Raw genomic sequence first — 14,447 nt, forward strand, 5'->3', positions numbered from 1 at the left:
CTGCGCCGTCGCGCGCCGCGATGACGTAAACGCACCTCATTGGCTGCTGCAGCAGGGCCCCGTAGATTGGCTGCCCTAGCCCAGGGTGTTACGCCTCCAACGCTGCCGAGCGTCCCCATTGGCTGGCGGCCGGCATCGCCCTCTAGGCGGGAGATTCGCTGGGCGCCAAGCTTCCGGCGAACATGGAGCGGCTGCGGGACGTGCGGGAGCGGTTGCAGGCGTGGGAGCGCGCGTTTCGGCGGCAGAGCGGGCGGCGGCCGGGCAAGGTGCGGACTGCCCGTGGGCGGGGAGCTGAGGGTACGGCATCCGCCTGACGCGTTCCCTTTACAGGAAGACGTGGAAGCGGCGCCCGAGGAGACCCGCGGTGAGCCCGCGGGCGCGGGACGGAGGGAGTGGCCAAGGCCGTGGGCCGGGGGCGGGAGGCCTCCACGCCCCCTTCCAGGGGAATCCTGACTCCTTAACTCCGATCCCCCGACCCCGCTCTCAGCGCTGTACCGAGAGTACCGCTCCCTGAAGAAAGCACTGGGCCAGGCCGGCGGCGTCGAGCCTCACAGCTCGGGGCAATCGCTTCCCGTCGCGGCCGAGCAGGTACCTGGGCTCGACATCCCAACCTCTGGGTCAACATCCTGTGTGCCGGAGCCGGGAGGAGTCGTGACCCAACTTCTGTGGGGCACAGAGCTCGGCGGGAGCGGGGGGCAGACGGGGGAAGTGTGAGAGCGTGGAGGAAGGACAGCCCCTCCTTGGGTTTCTCGGGGGTGGAGACATCTCTGTTCCCCCTCACACACCAGCTTCTCCGTGGTTTAGGTCTCTACTGTCTCCTGCAGATGTTGGAACCCAGTTGCTGGGGGAACCACCTGAATCGGGCTGCGACCCAGAGTCCCCATCCTCCCTCAAGGTGGAGCCCTCAGGAGTCTGCGCAGGACTATGGGAAGAGGCTTAAGGCCAACCTAAAGGGCAGTCTGCAGGTGAGGGATGAGGGCCCAGTAGACAGTGCATCCAGCCTGGGTCCAGAGCTGCAGGTGGCCCCAGGCAGAATTACCAGATACCCATCCCTGTCGAGTGTCTTACAGGTAGTCACATGCTCACCTATGCACACACAACCAGCACAGCTCCACAGAGAAGCTCCAGATCAGCCTCTACCCTCAGCTTCCTTTATGTCCCAACCTTTTGTCTCTCACCTTACCCAGCTGTTACAGGTGGGCCTCCAGCACGAATGAGTCTGTAGCACCCTAAGGGCCTGAGTTCCTGCTTGCTTGTCTCCCTCCCAGGCTAGGTCAACCCTGGGCTGGATACCCCGGCTTGCACAAAGATCCTCCTCCAAGATCCCTTCACCGGAGCAACCAGGCACAGCAGCCGCCCCCATCTCTCCAGAAAATGTCAGTCAGGTGCTCCCTCAGCCTCCCAGGCCCCAGCTGAGGCCAGGCCGGCTACAGCAGCTGAGGGCATCCCTGAGCCTGCGACTGGGCTCCCTCGACCCTGAGTGGCTGCAGCGGTGTCACAACAGGACCCCAGATTTTCTGGAGGTTTCCAGGACCTGCCAGCCTGGCCTGGGTGCGGAGGATTCACAGCTTCTGACTCCAGCTGTTGCATCTGTCCTTAGCCTCAGCGCTGGTCCTGAGGTGCCTTTACAGGGCCCAGAGGCTCCAGCCCTACCAGCAGCTGGTGTCAGTGCAGGGAAGTGTCAGCCTGGTGACCGTCAAGGCAAGAAGCGGAGACAGAGTGGGGAGCTGGAGGGAAGCCTTGCACAGACCCAGCAGGGCACCAACCAAGCAGGACCCCTGCCTGAGGGAGCTGGGGCTGCAGGGCCTGCAGAAGACTGTCCAGAGCAGCCTGTGAAGACACAGCCCCCAGGCAGGACCCCAGCCTCCAGGTATCACTGCTCTAACCTCCCACCAGGGCTGCCCTCAGTTGAGCCAGTGTAGGGAGGGCTGTGGGCACTGCCGACCTGTGCATTTCTTCCAGATCTGCTGTCCAGGACAGGGGGAACTATGTGCGGCTCAACATGAAGCAGCGACGCTATGTGCGGGGCCGGGCCCTGCGGGGCAGGCTCCTTCGCAAGCAGGTGAGGAGGTGGTACCAAGTTCTCCCCCAACCTGTCCTGTTGCTTGCCCTGTGACCCTTCTTTGTGTCCCCAACCAGGCATGGAAGCAGAAGTGGCAGAAAAAAGAGGAGTGTTTTGGGGGTGGTCAGCCCAGAGGCCCAGCTCAGGATTCTTGCTCCCAGCATGGGCAGCTCAGCCACTGGGCGTCCCGATGCTCTCAGCCCGGTGAGGCCTCTGCCCTGGACGCCAGCCTGCTTACAGGGGTGTTGTGCTCTTTGGGGAGGCAATTCTGGCTCAGGCAAAGGCCCTGCTGACTCCCTGCTTCTGGTCCAGAACCTCTCCTGGCACCTCAGAAGGAGGATGTCAAGGTGGATGGCGCACAGACCCAGCCCACATTACAGGAAGCATCCCTGAGGACAGGTGCAGCCTGCTGCCAACTCTCTGGTGAGTGAAGAGGTGAAGGAGAGGCTGTAGCAAGTTGCTTTCTTGGTCCTATGACGCCAGACCAGCCCAGGGCTCCTATGCTATTCATCTGTTCTCAGCAGGTGAAGAAGACGCTGAGCCTGGGGCACCTGAGCTGTTGGTGCCCACGGGGCCATCTGTGTCCAGGATGCCCTGTCCACCTCTTTCCGTGCCTCCACTCTACCCACCGGGGCCCTCGGGTCAGGTGGCAGGTCAGCAGATGCCTAACAGCCCAGGCCTGAACGGAAGGGTTAGGATGACTCAGAGCCAAGCTGACTGACACCTGTGTCCACAGACACGCCGGCTGAGGTGTTTCAGGCCCTGGAGCAACTGGGGCACCACGCCTTCTACCCCGGGCAGGAGCCTGTGATCATGCGGATCCTGTCTGGTGAGCTGGCGGGCAGGAGCGTGGTGGGGCTGAGGCCAGGCTGCAAGACGGCTGCCTTGACTCTAGATCACACCAGGTATGTCCACCCTGCTGGTGCTGCCCACGGGGGCTGGCAAGTCCCTGTGCTACCAGCTCCCAGCGCTGCTCTACTTCCGCCGAAGCCCCTGCCTCACCCTGGTCATCTCTCCTCTCACGTCACTCATGGATGACCAGGTAGGTGGACAGTACCCACGGACACATGCCAAAGACAAGGACCGGTGTTCCTGGCTCTGCTGACCCACTTGGGCTGCTGCTTCTTGCCCCACCCCCCCCCAGAGCTGCAAGTTATCAGGCCCTTTCCACTCTGTCCAGTGTTGGCAATGGCCCAAAGGCACAAGGACACAGCTGCTTAGACCCAGTCCCACCCACCAGAGGAGCAGCTTGGTAGGAGCAGCTCCACTGGGATCTGTCCCCAGTGCGCCTCAGTCAAGGCCCACGCGCGGCTCTGGCCTCTCCTCCCCAAAGGGCCTGGAGGGGAGCCAGCAGTAGTTGTCAGGTAAAACCACCCTGGAAGGGCTTTGGGAAAGGGCCAGGGCCATGCAACAGGCTGTGCTCCTGTACCTGCAGCTCTCTGGCCTGCCCCCTGGCTTGAAGGGGGCCTGCATTCACTCGGGGATGACCAAGAAGCAGCGGGACTCTGCCCTGCAGAAGGTGAGGGGGCCTCCCAGGGCCAGACGGGCGGAGCAGTGGGTGGAGCTGGGTGCCATTGCTGACCAGTGGGCCTCCTCAGGCTCGTGCGGCCCGCGTGCAGGTGCTGATGCTGTCCCCAGAGGCAGTGGTTGGGCCCGGGGCCGGCACCCTCCTCTCTCAGCTGCCGCCGGTCGCCTTTGCCTGCCTCGATGAGGCCCACTGCCTCTCTCAGTGGTCCCACAACTTCCGGCCCTGTTACTTGCGTGTCTGTCAGGTGAGCCTGGGCGGGTAGGGCAATGGACAGGGGTGGGGCGGGTAGGCGCAGCTGGCTCACCGCCCCCTCACAGACGCTGCGGGACCAGATGGGCGTCCACTGCTTCCTGGGCCTTACAGCCACGGCCACACGCAGCACTGCCCTCGACGTGGCCTGGCACCTGGGCGTGACCGAGGAGTCTGTGCTCAGAGGGCCAGCTACCATTCCTGCCAACCTGCACCTCTCTGTGTCCTCAGACAGGGACCCGGACCAGGTAAGGGTACGTGCGTGGGCCTGGCAGCGGCCCTGCCTCCCAGCTCTCTGCAGTGATCCTTGTCCCCACAGGCGCTGGTGACTCTGCTGCAGAGTGACCGTTTCCGGGCTCTGGACTCCATCATCATCTACTGCCACAGGCGAGAGGACACAGAGCGTGTCGCCGCCCTGCTGCGCACCTGCCTGCGCGAGGCCCGGGATCCGGGGCCCCATGGTGAGGCGGAGGCAGGCCTGTGCCCCGCAGACACGTCCCGGGCATGCGCCCCACCTGACCACCCTGTGTCTTCTCTGCAGGCAGAGCGCTGGAGGCCGTGGCCGAGGCCTACCACGCTGGCCTGTGCAGCCGAGATCGGCGACGGGTGCAGCGGGCCTTCATGGAGGGCCGGCTGCGCGTGGTGGTGGCCACAGTGGCCTTTGGGATGGGGCTGGACCGGCCGGACGTGCGGGCTGTGTTGCACCTGGGCCTGCCCCCCAGCTTTGAGAACTACGTGCAGGCGGTGGGCCGCGCAGGGCGTGACGGGCAGCCGGCACACTGCCACCTCTTCCTCCGGCCTCAGGTGGGTGCCCACCCCACCCCCCACAGTTCCCCCAATCCCGCCTGGGGCTGTGCCCTACGTTCACACCACTCTGCCCCAGGGCCAGGACCTGCGGGAGCTACGCAGACACGTGCACGCCAACGCCGTGGATTTCTTCGCTGTGAAGAGGCTGGTGCAGCGTGTGTTCCCTCCCTGCTCTTGTGCCCGGCAGCCCCCAGAGCAGGAGGGTGGCAGGAGCAAGGAAGAGTGCTTGGCCGGGGCCCCTGTAGCTGCGAGTGCCCAGGATCCTGGCCAGCCCAGCGTCCCACACACACCCCGGTGCCCAGGCCATGAGCGGGTGCTCCCAGTGGAGCCAACCGTGCAGGCCCTGGATATGCCGGAGGAGGGTGAGGAGCAGGGGCGTGCGCGGCGGGGCTGGGGGGTCCCACAGGCCCCGAGTGAGCTCTGCTTTTCCCGCAGCCATCGAGACGCTGCTGTGCTACCTGGAGCTGCACCCACGGCGCTGGCTGAAGCTGGTGGCACCCACCTATGCCCGCTGCCACCTGCGCTGGCCCGGGGGCCCCACCCAGCTCCAGGCCCTGGCCCGCAGGTGAGCACACATCCCACCCAAGCTGTCGATGGGGACAGAGAACAGGGCTGCCAATCACATGCCGCCCCCCTGGCATAGGTGCCCCCCACTGGCTCTGTGCTTGGCCCAGCAGCACCCCGACACGAAGGGGGGATGCAGTTCTGTGGAGTTGGATCTGGTCAAGCTGGCGGACTCTATGGGCTGGGAGCTGGGCCCTGTGCGGCGAGCTCTCCTCCAGCTGCAGTGGGACCCAGAGCCCAAGACAGGTGCGCCCACCCCCAGCCCCGCTTGCTACCCGCTCTCCGCCCCTCCGCCAGTTTCTGACATCCTATCTGGCAGGTGTGCCCCAGGGCACTGGGGTGCTGGTGGAGTTCAGAGAGATGGCCTTCCACCTGTACAGCCCGGGGGACCTGACGGCCCAGGAGAGGGACCAGATCTGCGACTTCCTACACAGCCGTGTGCAGGCCCGAGAACGAGAGGCCCTGGCCCACCTGCACCACACCTTCCGGGCTTTTCACAGGTGCAGGTGGAGGTGGGCAGGGCATGGGCCACCCCACCCTGCCCCTAGGCAGGCCCCTCTGACAGGCTCTCCCCTCCACAGCGTGGCCTTCCCCAGCTGCGGGCCATGCCTGGAGCAGCCCGACTGGGAGCGCAGCAGCAGGCTCAAGGCCTTGCTCAGTCACTACTTTGAAGAGTCAGAACAGCCAGGGGGCCTGGAGACAGAGGATGACCCCGAGCTGGGACAGGACAGGGTGAGTGTCAGGGACAGGACAGGGTGAGTGTCAGGGCCTGGAGGGGTGGCTGCAGAGGATGCGCCCGTCTGTGGGCACACACCCGCCTCCTGCTGGCACCACGACAAGCCATGCACAACACTGAGCCGTGCAGAACAGCGAGCAGCGGAAGCCGGGCTGGCCTGACTGTCCCCCCCGCCACAGCTCCAGGACTGGGAAGACCAGATCCGCCGGGACATACGCCAGCTCCTGTCCTCCTGGCCAGAGCAGCGGTTCTCAGGCAGGGCTGTGGCCCGCGTCTTCCACGGCATCGGTGTGGACCTGGGAGGCCTAGCCCTGAGGGAGTTGGGGGCTGGGGGCACACCTGGCCCAGAGTCCTCAGCCACGTCTCCTCCCCTTCCAGGGAGCCCCTGCTATCCGGCCCAGGTGTTTGGGCGGGACCGGCGCTTCTGGAGGAAGTACCTGCACCTGAGCTTCCCTGTCCTCATGCACCTGGCCACGCAGGAGCTCCTGCTGTGGGGCCGCTGACCACCCTGCTGCAGAGGACCCAGTACCCCCGTGTCCCAGACAGGGGCCTAAGTGGGGCTGCAAGGCCACAGCATGGGGGGGTTGAGTGTAGTGGGTCCTCAGGGTAAAGATGGAGGGGGATGCAGTGATCAGGACAGTGGCACACCACCCCGAACACAGCCCGCCACCAGGAGCACGGGGGCAGAGAGGCCCCAGAGTGCAGAATAAAAGCTGCTCGAGTTGTTTTTAGGATCCTTCTTTCCACTGGGAACCCCACAGTCTGGGGATGACTCTGCACAGTACTTGTCCCAGAAGCACACTCCACTTTATTTATGAGTTGAGCCTTTTAGCTCAGACCAGGGCGCTGGGCGCAAAGCCCAGGTACAGCATGGGGGTGGCTGAGAGAGCTAAGAAGAGAGAGAAGCAGAGGCGTGGCCCCAGGCTATCAGCCAGGGCTCCTGCCAGCGTGCCCACCAGCAGCTTCCCCAGCAGCTCCAGAGTGGCCAGGAGACTGTAGTGTGTGGCCTGCGGGTTGGACAGAGAATGTCATGTCAGGACCTGCTTGGACTCCAGGCCCACAGCCCCCCATGCTGCAGCCATGTTTCTTACCTGCAGGGCGCTGGGTGCCAGCTGACTGCAGCGCATCATCATGGTGAAGGTGGTGGTTGTGACCAAGCCCCCCAGGAGGTGCTGCAGACACAGGCTCAGCAGGGCTGCCCCTGGGAGGGTGAGAGTCAGCAGGGCCCAGGACCCCAGGCTCCTCCCCGCTGTGGCCCACCCCTCACCTCTCAGGACTGTGCCAGGGACGGGGTTGGCTCTGGGGCTGTTCAGCTGAAAGAGCAGGGCTGTCTGGTAGGTCAGGCCCCCAAGACGGAACCAAAGCACTGACCTCAGGAGGGGCAGTGGCTGCCTGAGGGGGAGACGGGGCAGGTCAGAGGGCACAGGGAAGAAGAGGGGAGCAGGTGGGCAGGGCGCGCTGAGGGGGGCTCACCAACGCCTGGCCAGCAGGACCCCACCCAGGGATGAGCCAGCAATGGAGCACAGCACAGCGCCCACACCGTTCCACAGCCCCAGCTCTGGGGTGGAGATGCCGCTGTCCAGCAAGAGCAGTGGGAACAGGCCGCTGGCACCCTGCTCACCTATGGAAAGAAAGTCAGTAGGGGCAGCCTGCCCTGCTTCTCCATCTCAGCTTCAGGCTCCCCCAGCCCTGCCTCTGCTGGGCCGCAGACAGCTGGGGCAAGGCTTTCGCTAAATTCAGGGTCAGTACGAAGCAGCTCAGAGAGGCCTGAAGGGGTATGGCTGGGACTAGACCTGCAGAGGACAGGAAACAAGGCCCAGCCACAGTCAGGGTAGGCTTCAGCCCTCAGATCAGACCCTACAGAGGGAAGGCAGTCCCACACCAGTTCTTAGGGACCCACCTGTACTACTGCCTGACTCACCCAGCTTGTAGGTGAGCACGAAGCCCGCTGTCCACAGGGTCCCAGGCACGGCCAGCAAGTCCTGCTGAAGGCGCAGGCTGGGGCGGGGGTTCGCTGAGGGCGGGGGTACCGGCAGCTGTCGCAGGGCGGGCGCCACCCAGGCCAAGGCCGCAGCCAGCCAGTAGGTGGCGGCCAGGAGCAGGAAGAGCAGCGTCCAGGAGAGCGCGGGCAGGAGGGCCAGCAGCCCGCCGCTGGCCAGCGCGGCCCCCAGCTTGTAAGCAACCACCTGGACGGTATTGCCAGGCCCCAGCTCGGCTGGCTCCAGGAGCCGCACGGCCAGCATGTCCAGGGCCACGTCCTGCACGGCCGCAGCTAGATTCAGCAGCAGGAGCAGCGCCGCCACCGGGACAGGCAGTGCGGCCCCGCCGGCGCCGGCAGGAGGCAGGGTTGCCAGCAGCCCGCACACCAGGCCCAGGGCAACCGTGCTGAGCGCCAGCCAGCCCCTTGGGGAGCCCCACGTGTCTACCAGCGGGGCCCAAACGAGCTTGAACAGCCACGGCGCATACAGCGCCCTGGCCAGCCCCACGCGCGTCAGGGAAAGGCCGCGGGCGCGCAGCAGCACGGGCAGCAGGCCTGACTGCAGGCCGTAGGGCAGGCCCTGCACCAGGTAGAGACCAGCCAGGGGCAGCAGCTTCCCGCGCATGGCCATGGCCAGGGGACGCGGCCCTGGGGCGGGGGCTGCCTTCAGGACCAGACTGGGGAAGGATGAGGGGTCCCACTCAGAGCAGGGGCAGGGCTGTTCCCAGGGTGGGGGTCCGGTCCGTCCAGTCGCGATGGGGTTAGGGGTCACACAGCGGCATGACTGGGGCTGGGTCAGGGGTGGCCAAGCTGGCATCCGCGAACGCGCCTTCGGGTCCCGCGGGCTCAGGCCCCCGAGGAGCTGGACGTCTCGGTTGCGGGGTTGGGTAGCCCTCGCGCGCCACAGCGCAGCCCGGAAACGAGGCGGCCATAGAGGACGCGGGCGGGCTAGAGCGCCGACAGCCCGCGCGCGCCCCTGGTGGCCGACTGGCTTCGAACGTCGGAATCCGGGACCCATCCAGGGCCCTCCCCGGCCGTCTGATCCGCTCCCAGACGCCCCTCAGTCTCCGGAAGTGCCGCAGGTGTCCTACCTGGGGCCTGGTGGCTGCCGGTTCCGCTGGGTCGCCTACGGCCCCACAGAGCAGCTGTCCTCTCAAGCCTCCACTGTCGGCTGCTGCTTCCTTGGCTCCGGTGCCCCTCAGCTCCCTGAGAGCGTGTTCTCAACTCCCTCTGCAGGCCGGTGGCTGAAGAGGGTGGTGGGAAAGGCCTGAGCCCCGTTCATCCCAGGACGCATCCGGCTGCTGCCTCAAAGGCCCTCGTGTCCAGTGAGAAGGCCCCGAGAGCCTGTCTAGGCTCCAGCTGGCCTCAGCAAGGAGGCGGTCCCCGCCTCCCAAGGGGAAACCCGAGCCTGAGCGCGGGGTCTCACACAGCCTCTCCGGCCCAGAGCTGTGCTGATGCCTGAGGACACCTGAGGCCCAGGGGAGTGAGGAGTGAAGCTTGCACTGTGGCTAAGAACCCCCTCCCGAGCTGAGCTGGGACCTTGGCCAGTAGTCTCCCCACGCCTGTGGATCTCTGAAGCCAGCCAACCGGTAAACCAACTCATAGGCACTTGAGCCAAGACCCTTGGTCAGCTACCGAGGCCACGTGGAGTGAGTTTCCTGTCATTTCTAGGCATTTGGGTGGCCCAGGTTTCTTCTTCTGTGAAATGGGGACTAAAGTGCCCACCACAGAGGACCCACAAGTGACAGTAGGTGCTTGTCCTTGAGGGCCGGTGCCCCAGCTCTGGGTGGGGGTGGGGGGGTGGGGCCTCCTTTCTGTTTTCCAGCCCAAGGACTGCATTTGCACGGGGATGTCACACACAGCATGACAAAGATGACCATGTGCCCTTCCTCCCCCCAACTCCTTAGCCAACATCGCTCCTCCTGCAGCTGTCAAAAGAGGCAGAACCGCTGTCACCTGCTCCGTTTGGAGAACCAAGACACCCTCCTTGCCCTCTAACGGTCGCTCGGTTTCCCTCTGCCAACTCTGCCAGTTCCCATCTAGCCAACTCCATCCTGTAAGAATGTCTGTTCCTCAGGAAGCCCTCCTTAACCATCGCCCCCTGGCCCCCAGGCCTGCACAGAATCCATACAGACAGGCAGTCGAGTGGACAAGGCTGTGAAGGTGCACACAGGTGTGCACGCAGCCTCCAAGCAGCCCGGCCAGCCCATTGCTTTATTAGGGCCTGTGGAGGGGCAGGGGCTCGGCCACACAGCCAGCAGGAGCAAGTCCAGAGGCCCCAGGGCAGAGTGCCCTCAGTCGGAGGTCGTCCCTACTGGCCAGCCCTGGCCTCTGACGGGTCCTCAGGAGTACTCTCGGGTGAACTTAGCATGGAACTGGCTCAGCTTCTCCAGCAGGGGCCGCAACTTCTCCATGGGGGGCAGAATAGTCATCCTGAAAGGAGGAAGAAAGTAAGCCAATGCGGTGGGGGTCGAGGGGAGGGGCTGCGCCAGCAGGGCCTCACCGAAAGTGGTAGGTGCCTTCCCGTTGTCCGAAGCCACTCCCAGGCACCACGCAGATGCCAGTCTCCTCTAGGAGGCGCAGGCAGAAGAACATGTCGGGAGCCAGGCCCAGCTCCTGGGGGTTCGGGAGGAGGATGGGAGTGGACGCTCAGGGAGGACGGTCAGGGAGGACGTCCCCGGCCCCGCGGGCCCTGCCCAGCCTTACGTCGGACCTGAGCGCGCTGCACCGCACGCGGGGGCAGCTCCATGCGCGGGAAGGAATACATAGCGCCCTGCACCGGGTTGCAGCGGATGCCGGGAGCTTCGTTGAAGACCTGCTCCGTGAGCTTGGCCTTGGCAGCCAGCTCGGCCAGCACCGCCCGCCTCTCCTGCGGCCGAGGGGGTAGGGTTGGTCAAGCCAGGCCGGGGCGAGGCGCCGCGACGCCCGCGGCCCCGCCCACTCACCGCCTGGAACCGCGCGAAGGAGGGATCGGAGGGCGCCGGCGGGCTGACAGCCACGTCGAGCAGGACCTGGCCCGGGGTGGGCGGGCACAGCCGCACGCTCCGCAGCTTCTGCATCTGCTGCTTCACCGCGGCGTCCATATTCACCACTTCCACGTAGCCGCCGCGGAAGCCGCACCTGCGAGGCGAAGGCGGGCGTCGAGGCAGGGCTGGCTAGGAGGGGCCAGCCTGGCGGCGACGAGAGCCCAGCCGTCGCCCAGGTTCTGGGCCCTGCCCGCCCAGCCTGCACGCACTCGCCCATGAAGCCCTTGGAGATCGAGTGGAAGGAGGCGAGCTCCTGTCGCGCCGCGTACGGCGGCCCCATCTCCGTGAGCACCTTCTTGAACGAGTGGAACTGCGAGCCCTCGGCATACACGTTGTCTTGGTACACCTGAATGGGAGGCGGGGAGACAGCGGGCCGTGTCACCCAGGCGCGTGTCACCCAGGCGCGTGTCACCCAGGCGCGCGCCGCGCCCGCCGCCCCCTCCCCGCGGGCGCCCAGCCAGCACCTCATCGGCCAATAGGAAAAGCCTCTCCTCAAAGGCGAAGCGGATCACGTCCTCGATGCACGCGCGGGTCTGCACCTGCCCTGGGGCGCGGGGGTGCGACAGGTCCGGGGTCAGCCGAGGGGGCGCTCTGCTCTGCGCAGGGCGGCGGGAGGAGGGAAAGGGTGACCCAGACGCGGCGGACAGGGGTGCCTGTTCGGGCCGGGGCGGCAGGGCGGGGACGGGTGGGGACGCGCACCGGTGGGGTTCCCGGGGTTGATGACGCAGAGCGCGCGGGGGCGGCAGTGGTCACGCGCCTGGCGCAGCGCGCGCCGCAGCTCGGCCACGTCGAGCGCCCAGGCACGCTCCTCATCCAGGTAGTAGTCCACCTGCACCGCGTTGAACTCGGCCAGCGCGGCGGAGTAGAGTGGATACTGAGGGGTGGGGATAAGCACGCCCGTGCGCGTGCGACCCTCGCCGGTTACCAGCAACTTCAGCACCGTCTGCGGGCGGGATGGGAGGTGGGGTTGGCAGACCCTCCCGGCTGCGCACTAGGAGCGGCGGTGGCTTCCCGCACTGGCCCCGGCCTACCACAATGGCATCGCTGGCCCCCGTGGACAGGAAGATGTTATTGGGGTCGGCGGGAATGCCTCCATCGCGCCGCTCGATGTACCGCGCCACGTCCTCGCGGATCATCTGGACGCCAGCGCTGATGCTGTAGGCCCCTGAGCGGGGGACGAGGCAGGACGGCCGGGGTGGGACAAGTGAGGTCCCCTCGCTGCCCTCGTGAGAAGGCCCGTCCTCTTCCAGCGGCGGGCCCACCCCTCTCCCGGGACAGCCTCCCTCCAGCTCCTGCTCACCACCCCTCCCCCGGGCTTGGGCGGGTTCTGGCGCTCACCCAGGCTGTGGCCCCCACACGCCTGCAAGATGCGCTCCGCCCTCCTCTTGGCGTCGTCGGGGAAGTCAGGGCTGTTCAGGAGATCGGGGTAGACGCAGAGGGCCAGGACCTGGGAGGAGTGAGTGCTGGGGCCAGGGTCCACGGGCTGATGAGGGGAGGGTGCAGGGCAGTGCTGAGCCTCACCTGGCGCGGGAAGGTGATAGGGATCTGCCCCATGGCCTGTGCGTCCCCGATGTTAGCGCGAATGACCTCGGTGAAGGGCTTCTTTACGCCCTGGAGGGAGGAGGGGAGCACAGTGAGGGGGGAGCTTATCACTCCCACAGGCCTTGTCTCCTAAGGCGGCGGGTGGGGGGTGCGCAGGACCGACCAGGGCCCTCTCACCAGGCCGTGGGGGCGCGGGGGTTGGGGGACCAGCCTGGGCCCCTCTTGCCAGGCCCCAGGGGTTGGGGGTTGGGGGGCAGGGGGGACCGTCTGGGGTCCTCTCACCAGGCCCGGGGGTCAGGACAATACCTGGCGCAGCTCCTGCTCCAGCTCCAGTGCCCGCTGCACGATGGGGCCTCGAACTGCATACTCCACCCTCCGGACACAAGGATTCATGGAGTCCAGTGTCAGCACCTTCTCCTTCAGCCCATTTGCTGCCTCCTGGCTGTGCTCAACTGCCCTCAAGGCCATGACTCTGCTCAGATGGGCAGGAAGGAGGCTCAGGAGGCGGCAGGATCCAGAAGCGGGGATGAGGTCAGCTGGTCCAGGCTCGGTGGGCCAGGGCTGGGAAGGGGGAGCCTGGGAAGGGGGCACCCTCTTGGCTGCAGCCTGCTGGCCCCACTGAGAGGACAGAAGAGGCTGAAGGAGCCGGGCTGCCAGGCCCCGCCCGTCTGGGCACAGTTCTGCCCTGGGAGCCACAGGGAGTGGGTGAGAAGGCAGGCGGGGCTTGGGGTGAGGCCCGGTGCCCGCCCAGCGTCCCCAGGACAGGGGACAGGAGACCCACATGGGGCAGGGACAGGCAGAAGGTGCCAGCAGCTCTGCAGGACGAGGCCTGGGGGCGGGGAGGGGGCTGAGAGCCCTGAGGGGTCCACAGAGCCGGGAGGGCTGGGCCCCCGAGCAAACGGGAGTGAGGCCCGGGACCTCAGCATAGTTACCCCAGTAGGGCTCGGCCGGGGCCCAGCCCTCTCGGGCCCCCCATCTTTGCTCCCCGCCAGCAGAGCAAGCCTGTCTCCTGGGTAACTGAGCCAGGCCTCAGGAATCTTGGGGCTGTTGGCGGAGGGGAGCAAGGCTTCAGACATGGGTTCTACTTGGCCCTCCTGCACTGCGGACCAGGCCTGGGCCAGCAAGAGCCCTGTGTTTGAACCTTGGTCCCCCATCAGTGCTGCAAGGCTGGAGTCTCTGAGTTGGGGTGCTGGGGCAGGGGGGTGCTGGGCAGCTCTGGGCCTTCGCAGGGCCCTTGGGACACCTCTGCAGCTCTGGGCTGCTGTCCTGCCCTTTCACCAAACACACACCAGCCTGGAGCTGCCCTTGGGGCTGCACCGGGGGCAGGGTGACCTAAGCGCCCCCTCCCTGAGGCTCCTGATTGGTGCAGAGAGTGGGAAGGGAGCTGTGATAAGCCTCGGTCAGGGCCCACCTCCGCAGGCCCTGCAGAGAGCGATAGGCCCTATGTGGCCTGCCCAGCCCCAGGCTCCGACCCCACACCGAGGGTCAGGGAGCACCCTCGGGCAGAAGAAACCAGAGCCCGGGCAGCTGGCTCTCACCTCGTGCCTCCCGCTCCACGGCCACCGCTGCCTCCCAGAGTGCAGGCCTCTCTGGACCCCAGGCAGGAGCGCAGGCTGATACGGGCCCAGCCTCAGGCGGAGCCTGCCTCTGCCCGCCCCCTGGCAGCAGGGCCCAAGTGGCAGCTGTGGTGGCGAGTGGACCCTGGGCAGCGGCCCCGGCCCACATGCTAAATTTAACCGGCAGCCTGCCCTCCCCAACCCCCGGCTCTGCCAGGGACACCCCTCCAACCACTCATGCTCAGGGAAGGGCGGGACCATGGACCCTGGGCTGACCAGGTAAGTAAATGTCCAGCAGAGAGGGTGACCCCAGCCTATGACACCCAGCACTCGTGGCCAGGCCAAGCAACCTGCCAGGGACAGACAAGCTGGCAGGGCCCAAGCCCTCCCAAGTGAGGC

The 14,447-nt window shown here is 66.3% G+C and overlaps 3 protein-coding genes across 8 annotated transcripts; 1 reads left to right on the forward strand and 2 right to left on the reverse strand.

Moving 5' to 3' along the window:
• Window positions 1-182: 182 nt before the first annotated feature.
• On the forward strand, window positions 183-6,449 carry RECQL4 (RecQ like helicase 4). The gene is made up of 23 exons (XM_052651644.1): window positions 183-266; window positions 331-364; window positions 488-588; window positions 825-965; window positions 1,269-1,870; window positions 1,963-2,062; window positions 2,140-2,266; window positions 2,375-2,485; window positions 2,584-2,715; window positions 2,799-2,891; window positions 2,968-3,104; window positions 3,498-3,581; window positions 3,661-3,834; window positions 3,908-4,087; window positions 4,159-4,300; window positions 4,381-4,643; window positions 4,723-5,008; window positions 5,082-5,211; window positions 5,290-5,456; window positions 5,530-5,710; window positions 5,792-5,942; window positions 6,126-6,234; window positions 6,325-6,449. Exons 1-23 carry the CDS (start codon window positions 183-185, stop codon window positions 6,447-6,449), a joined length of 3,654 nt encoding a protein of 1,217 aa, XP_052507604.1.
• Window positions 6,450-6,739: 290 nt separating this feature from the next.
• Window positions 6,740-8,844, reverse strand: MFSD3 (major facilitator superfamily domain containing 3). 3 transcript variants are annotated; one of them, XM_052651816.1, is made up of 5 exons: window positions 7,868-8,844; window positions 7,420-7,567; window positions 7,214-7,338; window positions 7,038-7,147; window positions 6,740-6,953 (listed from the first exon to the last, which is right to left on the reverse strand). In XM_052651816.1, exons 1-5 carry the CDS (start codon window positions 8,739-8,741, stop codon window positions 6,780-6,782), a joined length of 1,431 nt encoding a protein of 476 aa, XP_052507776.1. In that variant the 5' UTR covers window positions 8,742-8,844; the 3' UTR covers window positions 6,740-6,779. The 3 variants fall into 3 exon arrangements, with proteins under 3 accessions (XP_052507776.1, XP_052507775.1, XP_052507777.1); XM_052651815.1 differs by having other exon boundaries at window positions 7,038-7,338; window positions 7,847-8,844; XM_052651817.1 differs by lacking the exon at window positions 7,214-7,338 and having other exon boundaries at window positions 6,744-6,953.
• Window positions 8,845-10,065: 1,221 nt separating this feature from the next.
• GPT (glutamic--pyruvic transaminase) lies at window positions 10,066-14,138 on the reverse strand. Of its 4 annotated transcripts, none has more exons than XM_052651749.1 (12): window positions 14,031-14,138; window positions 12,799-12,964; window positions 12,472-12,561; window positions 12,289-12,397; window positions 11,982-12,115; window positions 11,650-11,893; window positions 11,415-11,494; window positions 11,160-11,296; window positions 10,870-11,044; window positions 10,638-10,793; window positions 10,428-10,540; window positions 10,066-10,357 (listed from the first exon to the last, which is right to left on the reverse strand). In XM_052651749.1, the coding sequence occupies exons 2-12, from the start codon at window positions 12,958-12,960 to the stop codon at window positions 10,267-10,269; spliced, it is 1,491 nt and encodes a 496-aa protein (XP_052507709.1). In that variant the 5' UTR covers window positions 12,961-12,964; window positions 14,031-14,138; the 3' UTR covers window positions 10,066-10,266. The 4 variants fall into 4 exon arrangements, with proteins under 4 accessions (XP_052507709.1, XP_052507710.1, XP_052507708.1 ...); XM_052651750.1 differs by lacking the exon at window positions 14,031-14,138 and adding an exon at window positions 13,425-13,525 and having other exon boundaries at window positions 10,428-10,494; XM_052651748.1 differs by lacking the exon at window positions 14,031-14,138 and adding an exon at window positions 13,425-13,523.
• Between the last annotated feature and the right edge of the window lie 309 nt (window positions 14,139-14,447).

The sequence above is a fragment of the Budorcas taxicolor genome, chromosome 14 (genome assembly GCF_023091745.1).
Source record: "Budorcas taxicolor isolate Tak-1 chromosome 14, Takin1.1, whole genome shotgun sequence".
Lineage (NCBI taxonomy): Eukaryota > Metazoa > Chordata > Mammalia > Artiodactyla > Bovidae > Budorcas > Budorcas taxicolor.

Coding starts and splice junctions, on each gene's coding strand:
- GPT (XM_052651747.1), bottom strand. CDS start 13,275: ATGTGGGTCTCCTGTCCCCTGTCCTGGGGACGCTGGGCGGGCACCGGG. Junction 11,495..11,649: donor CAACCCCGGGAACCCCACCG/GTGCGCGTCCCC, acceptor CCCGCGCCCCAG/GGCAGGTGCAGACCCGCGCG. Junction 11,045..11,159: donor TCCAAGGGCTTCATGGGCGA/GTGCGTGCAGGC, acceptor TTCGCCTCGCAG/GTGCGGCTTCCGCGGCGGCT.
- RECQL4 (XM_052651644.1), top strand. CDS start 183: ATGGAGCGGCTGCGGGACGTGCGGGAGCGGTTGCAGGCGTGGGAGCGC. Junction 365..487: donor GGCGCCCGAGGAGACCCGCG/GTGAGCCCGCGG, acceptor CCCCGCTCTCAG/CGCTGTACCGAGAGTACCGC. Junction 4,088..4,158: donor CAGACAGGGACCCGGACCAG/GTAAGGGTACGT, acceptor TTGTCCCCACAG/GCGCTGGTGACTCTGCTGCA.
- MFSD3 (XM_052651815.1), bottom strand. CDS start 8,741: ATGCCAGCTTGGCCACCCCTGACCCAGCCCCAGTCATGCCGCTGTGTG. Junction 7,568..7,846: donor TGAGTCAGGCAGTAGTACAG/GTGGGTCCCTAA, acceptor TTCTTTCCATAG/GTGAGCAGGGTGCCAGCGGC. Junction 6,954..7,037: donor TGGCACCCAGCGCCCTGCAG/GTAAGAAACATG, acceptor TCCAACCCGCAG/GCCACACACTACAGTCTCCT.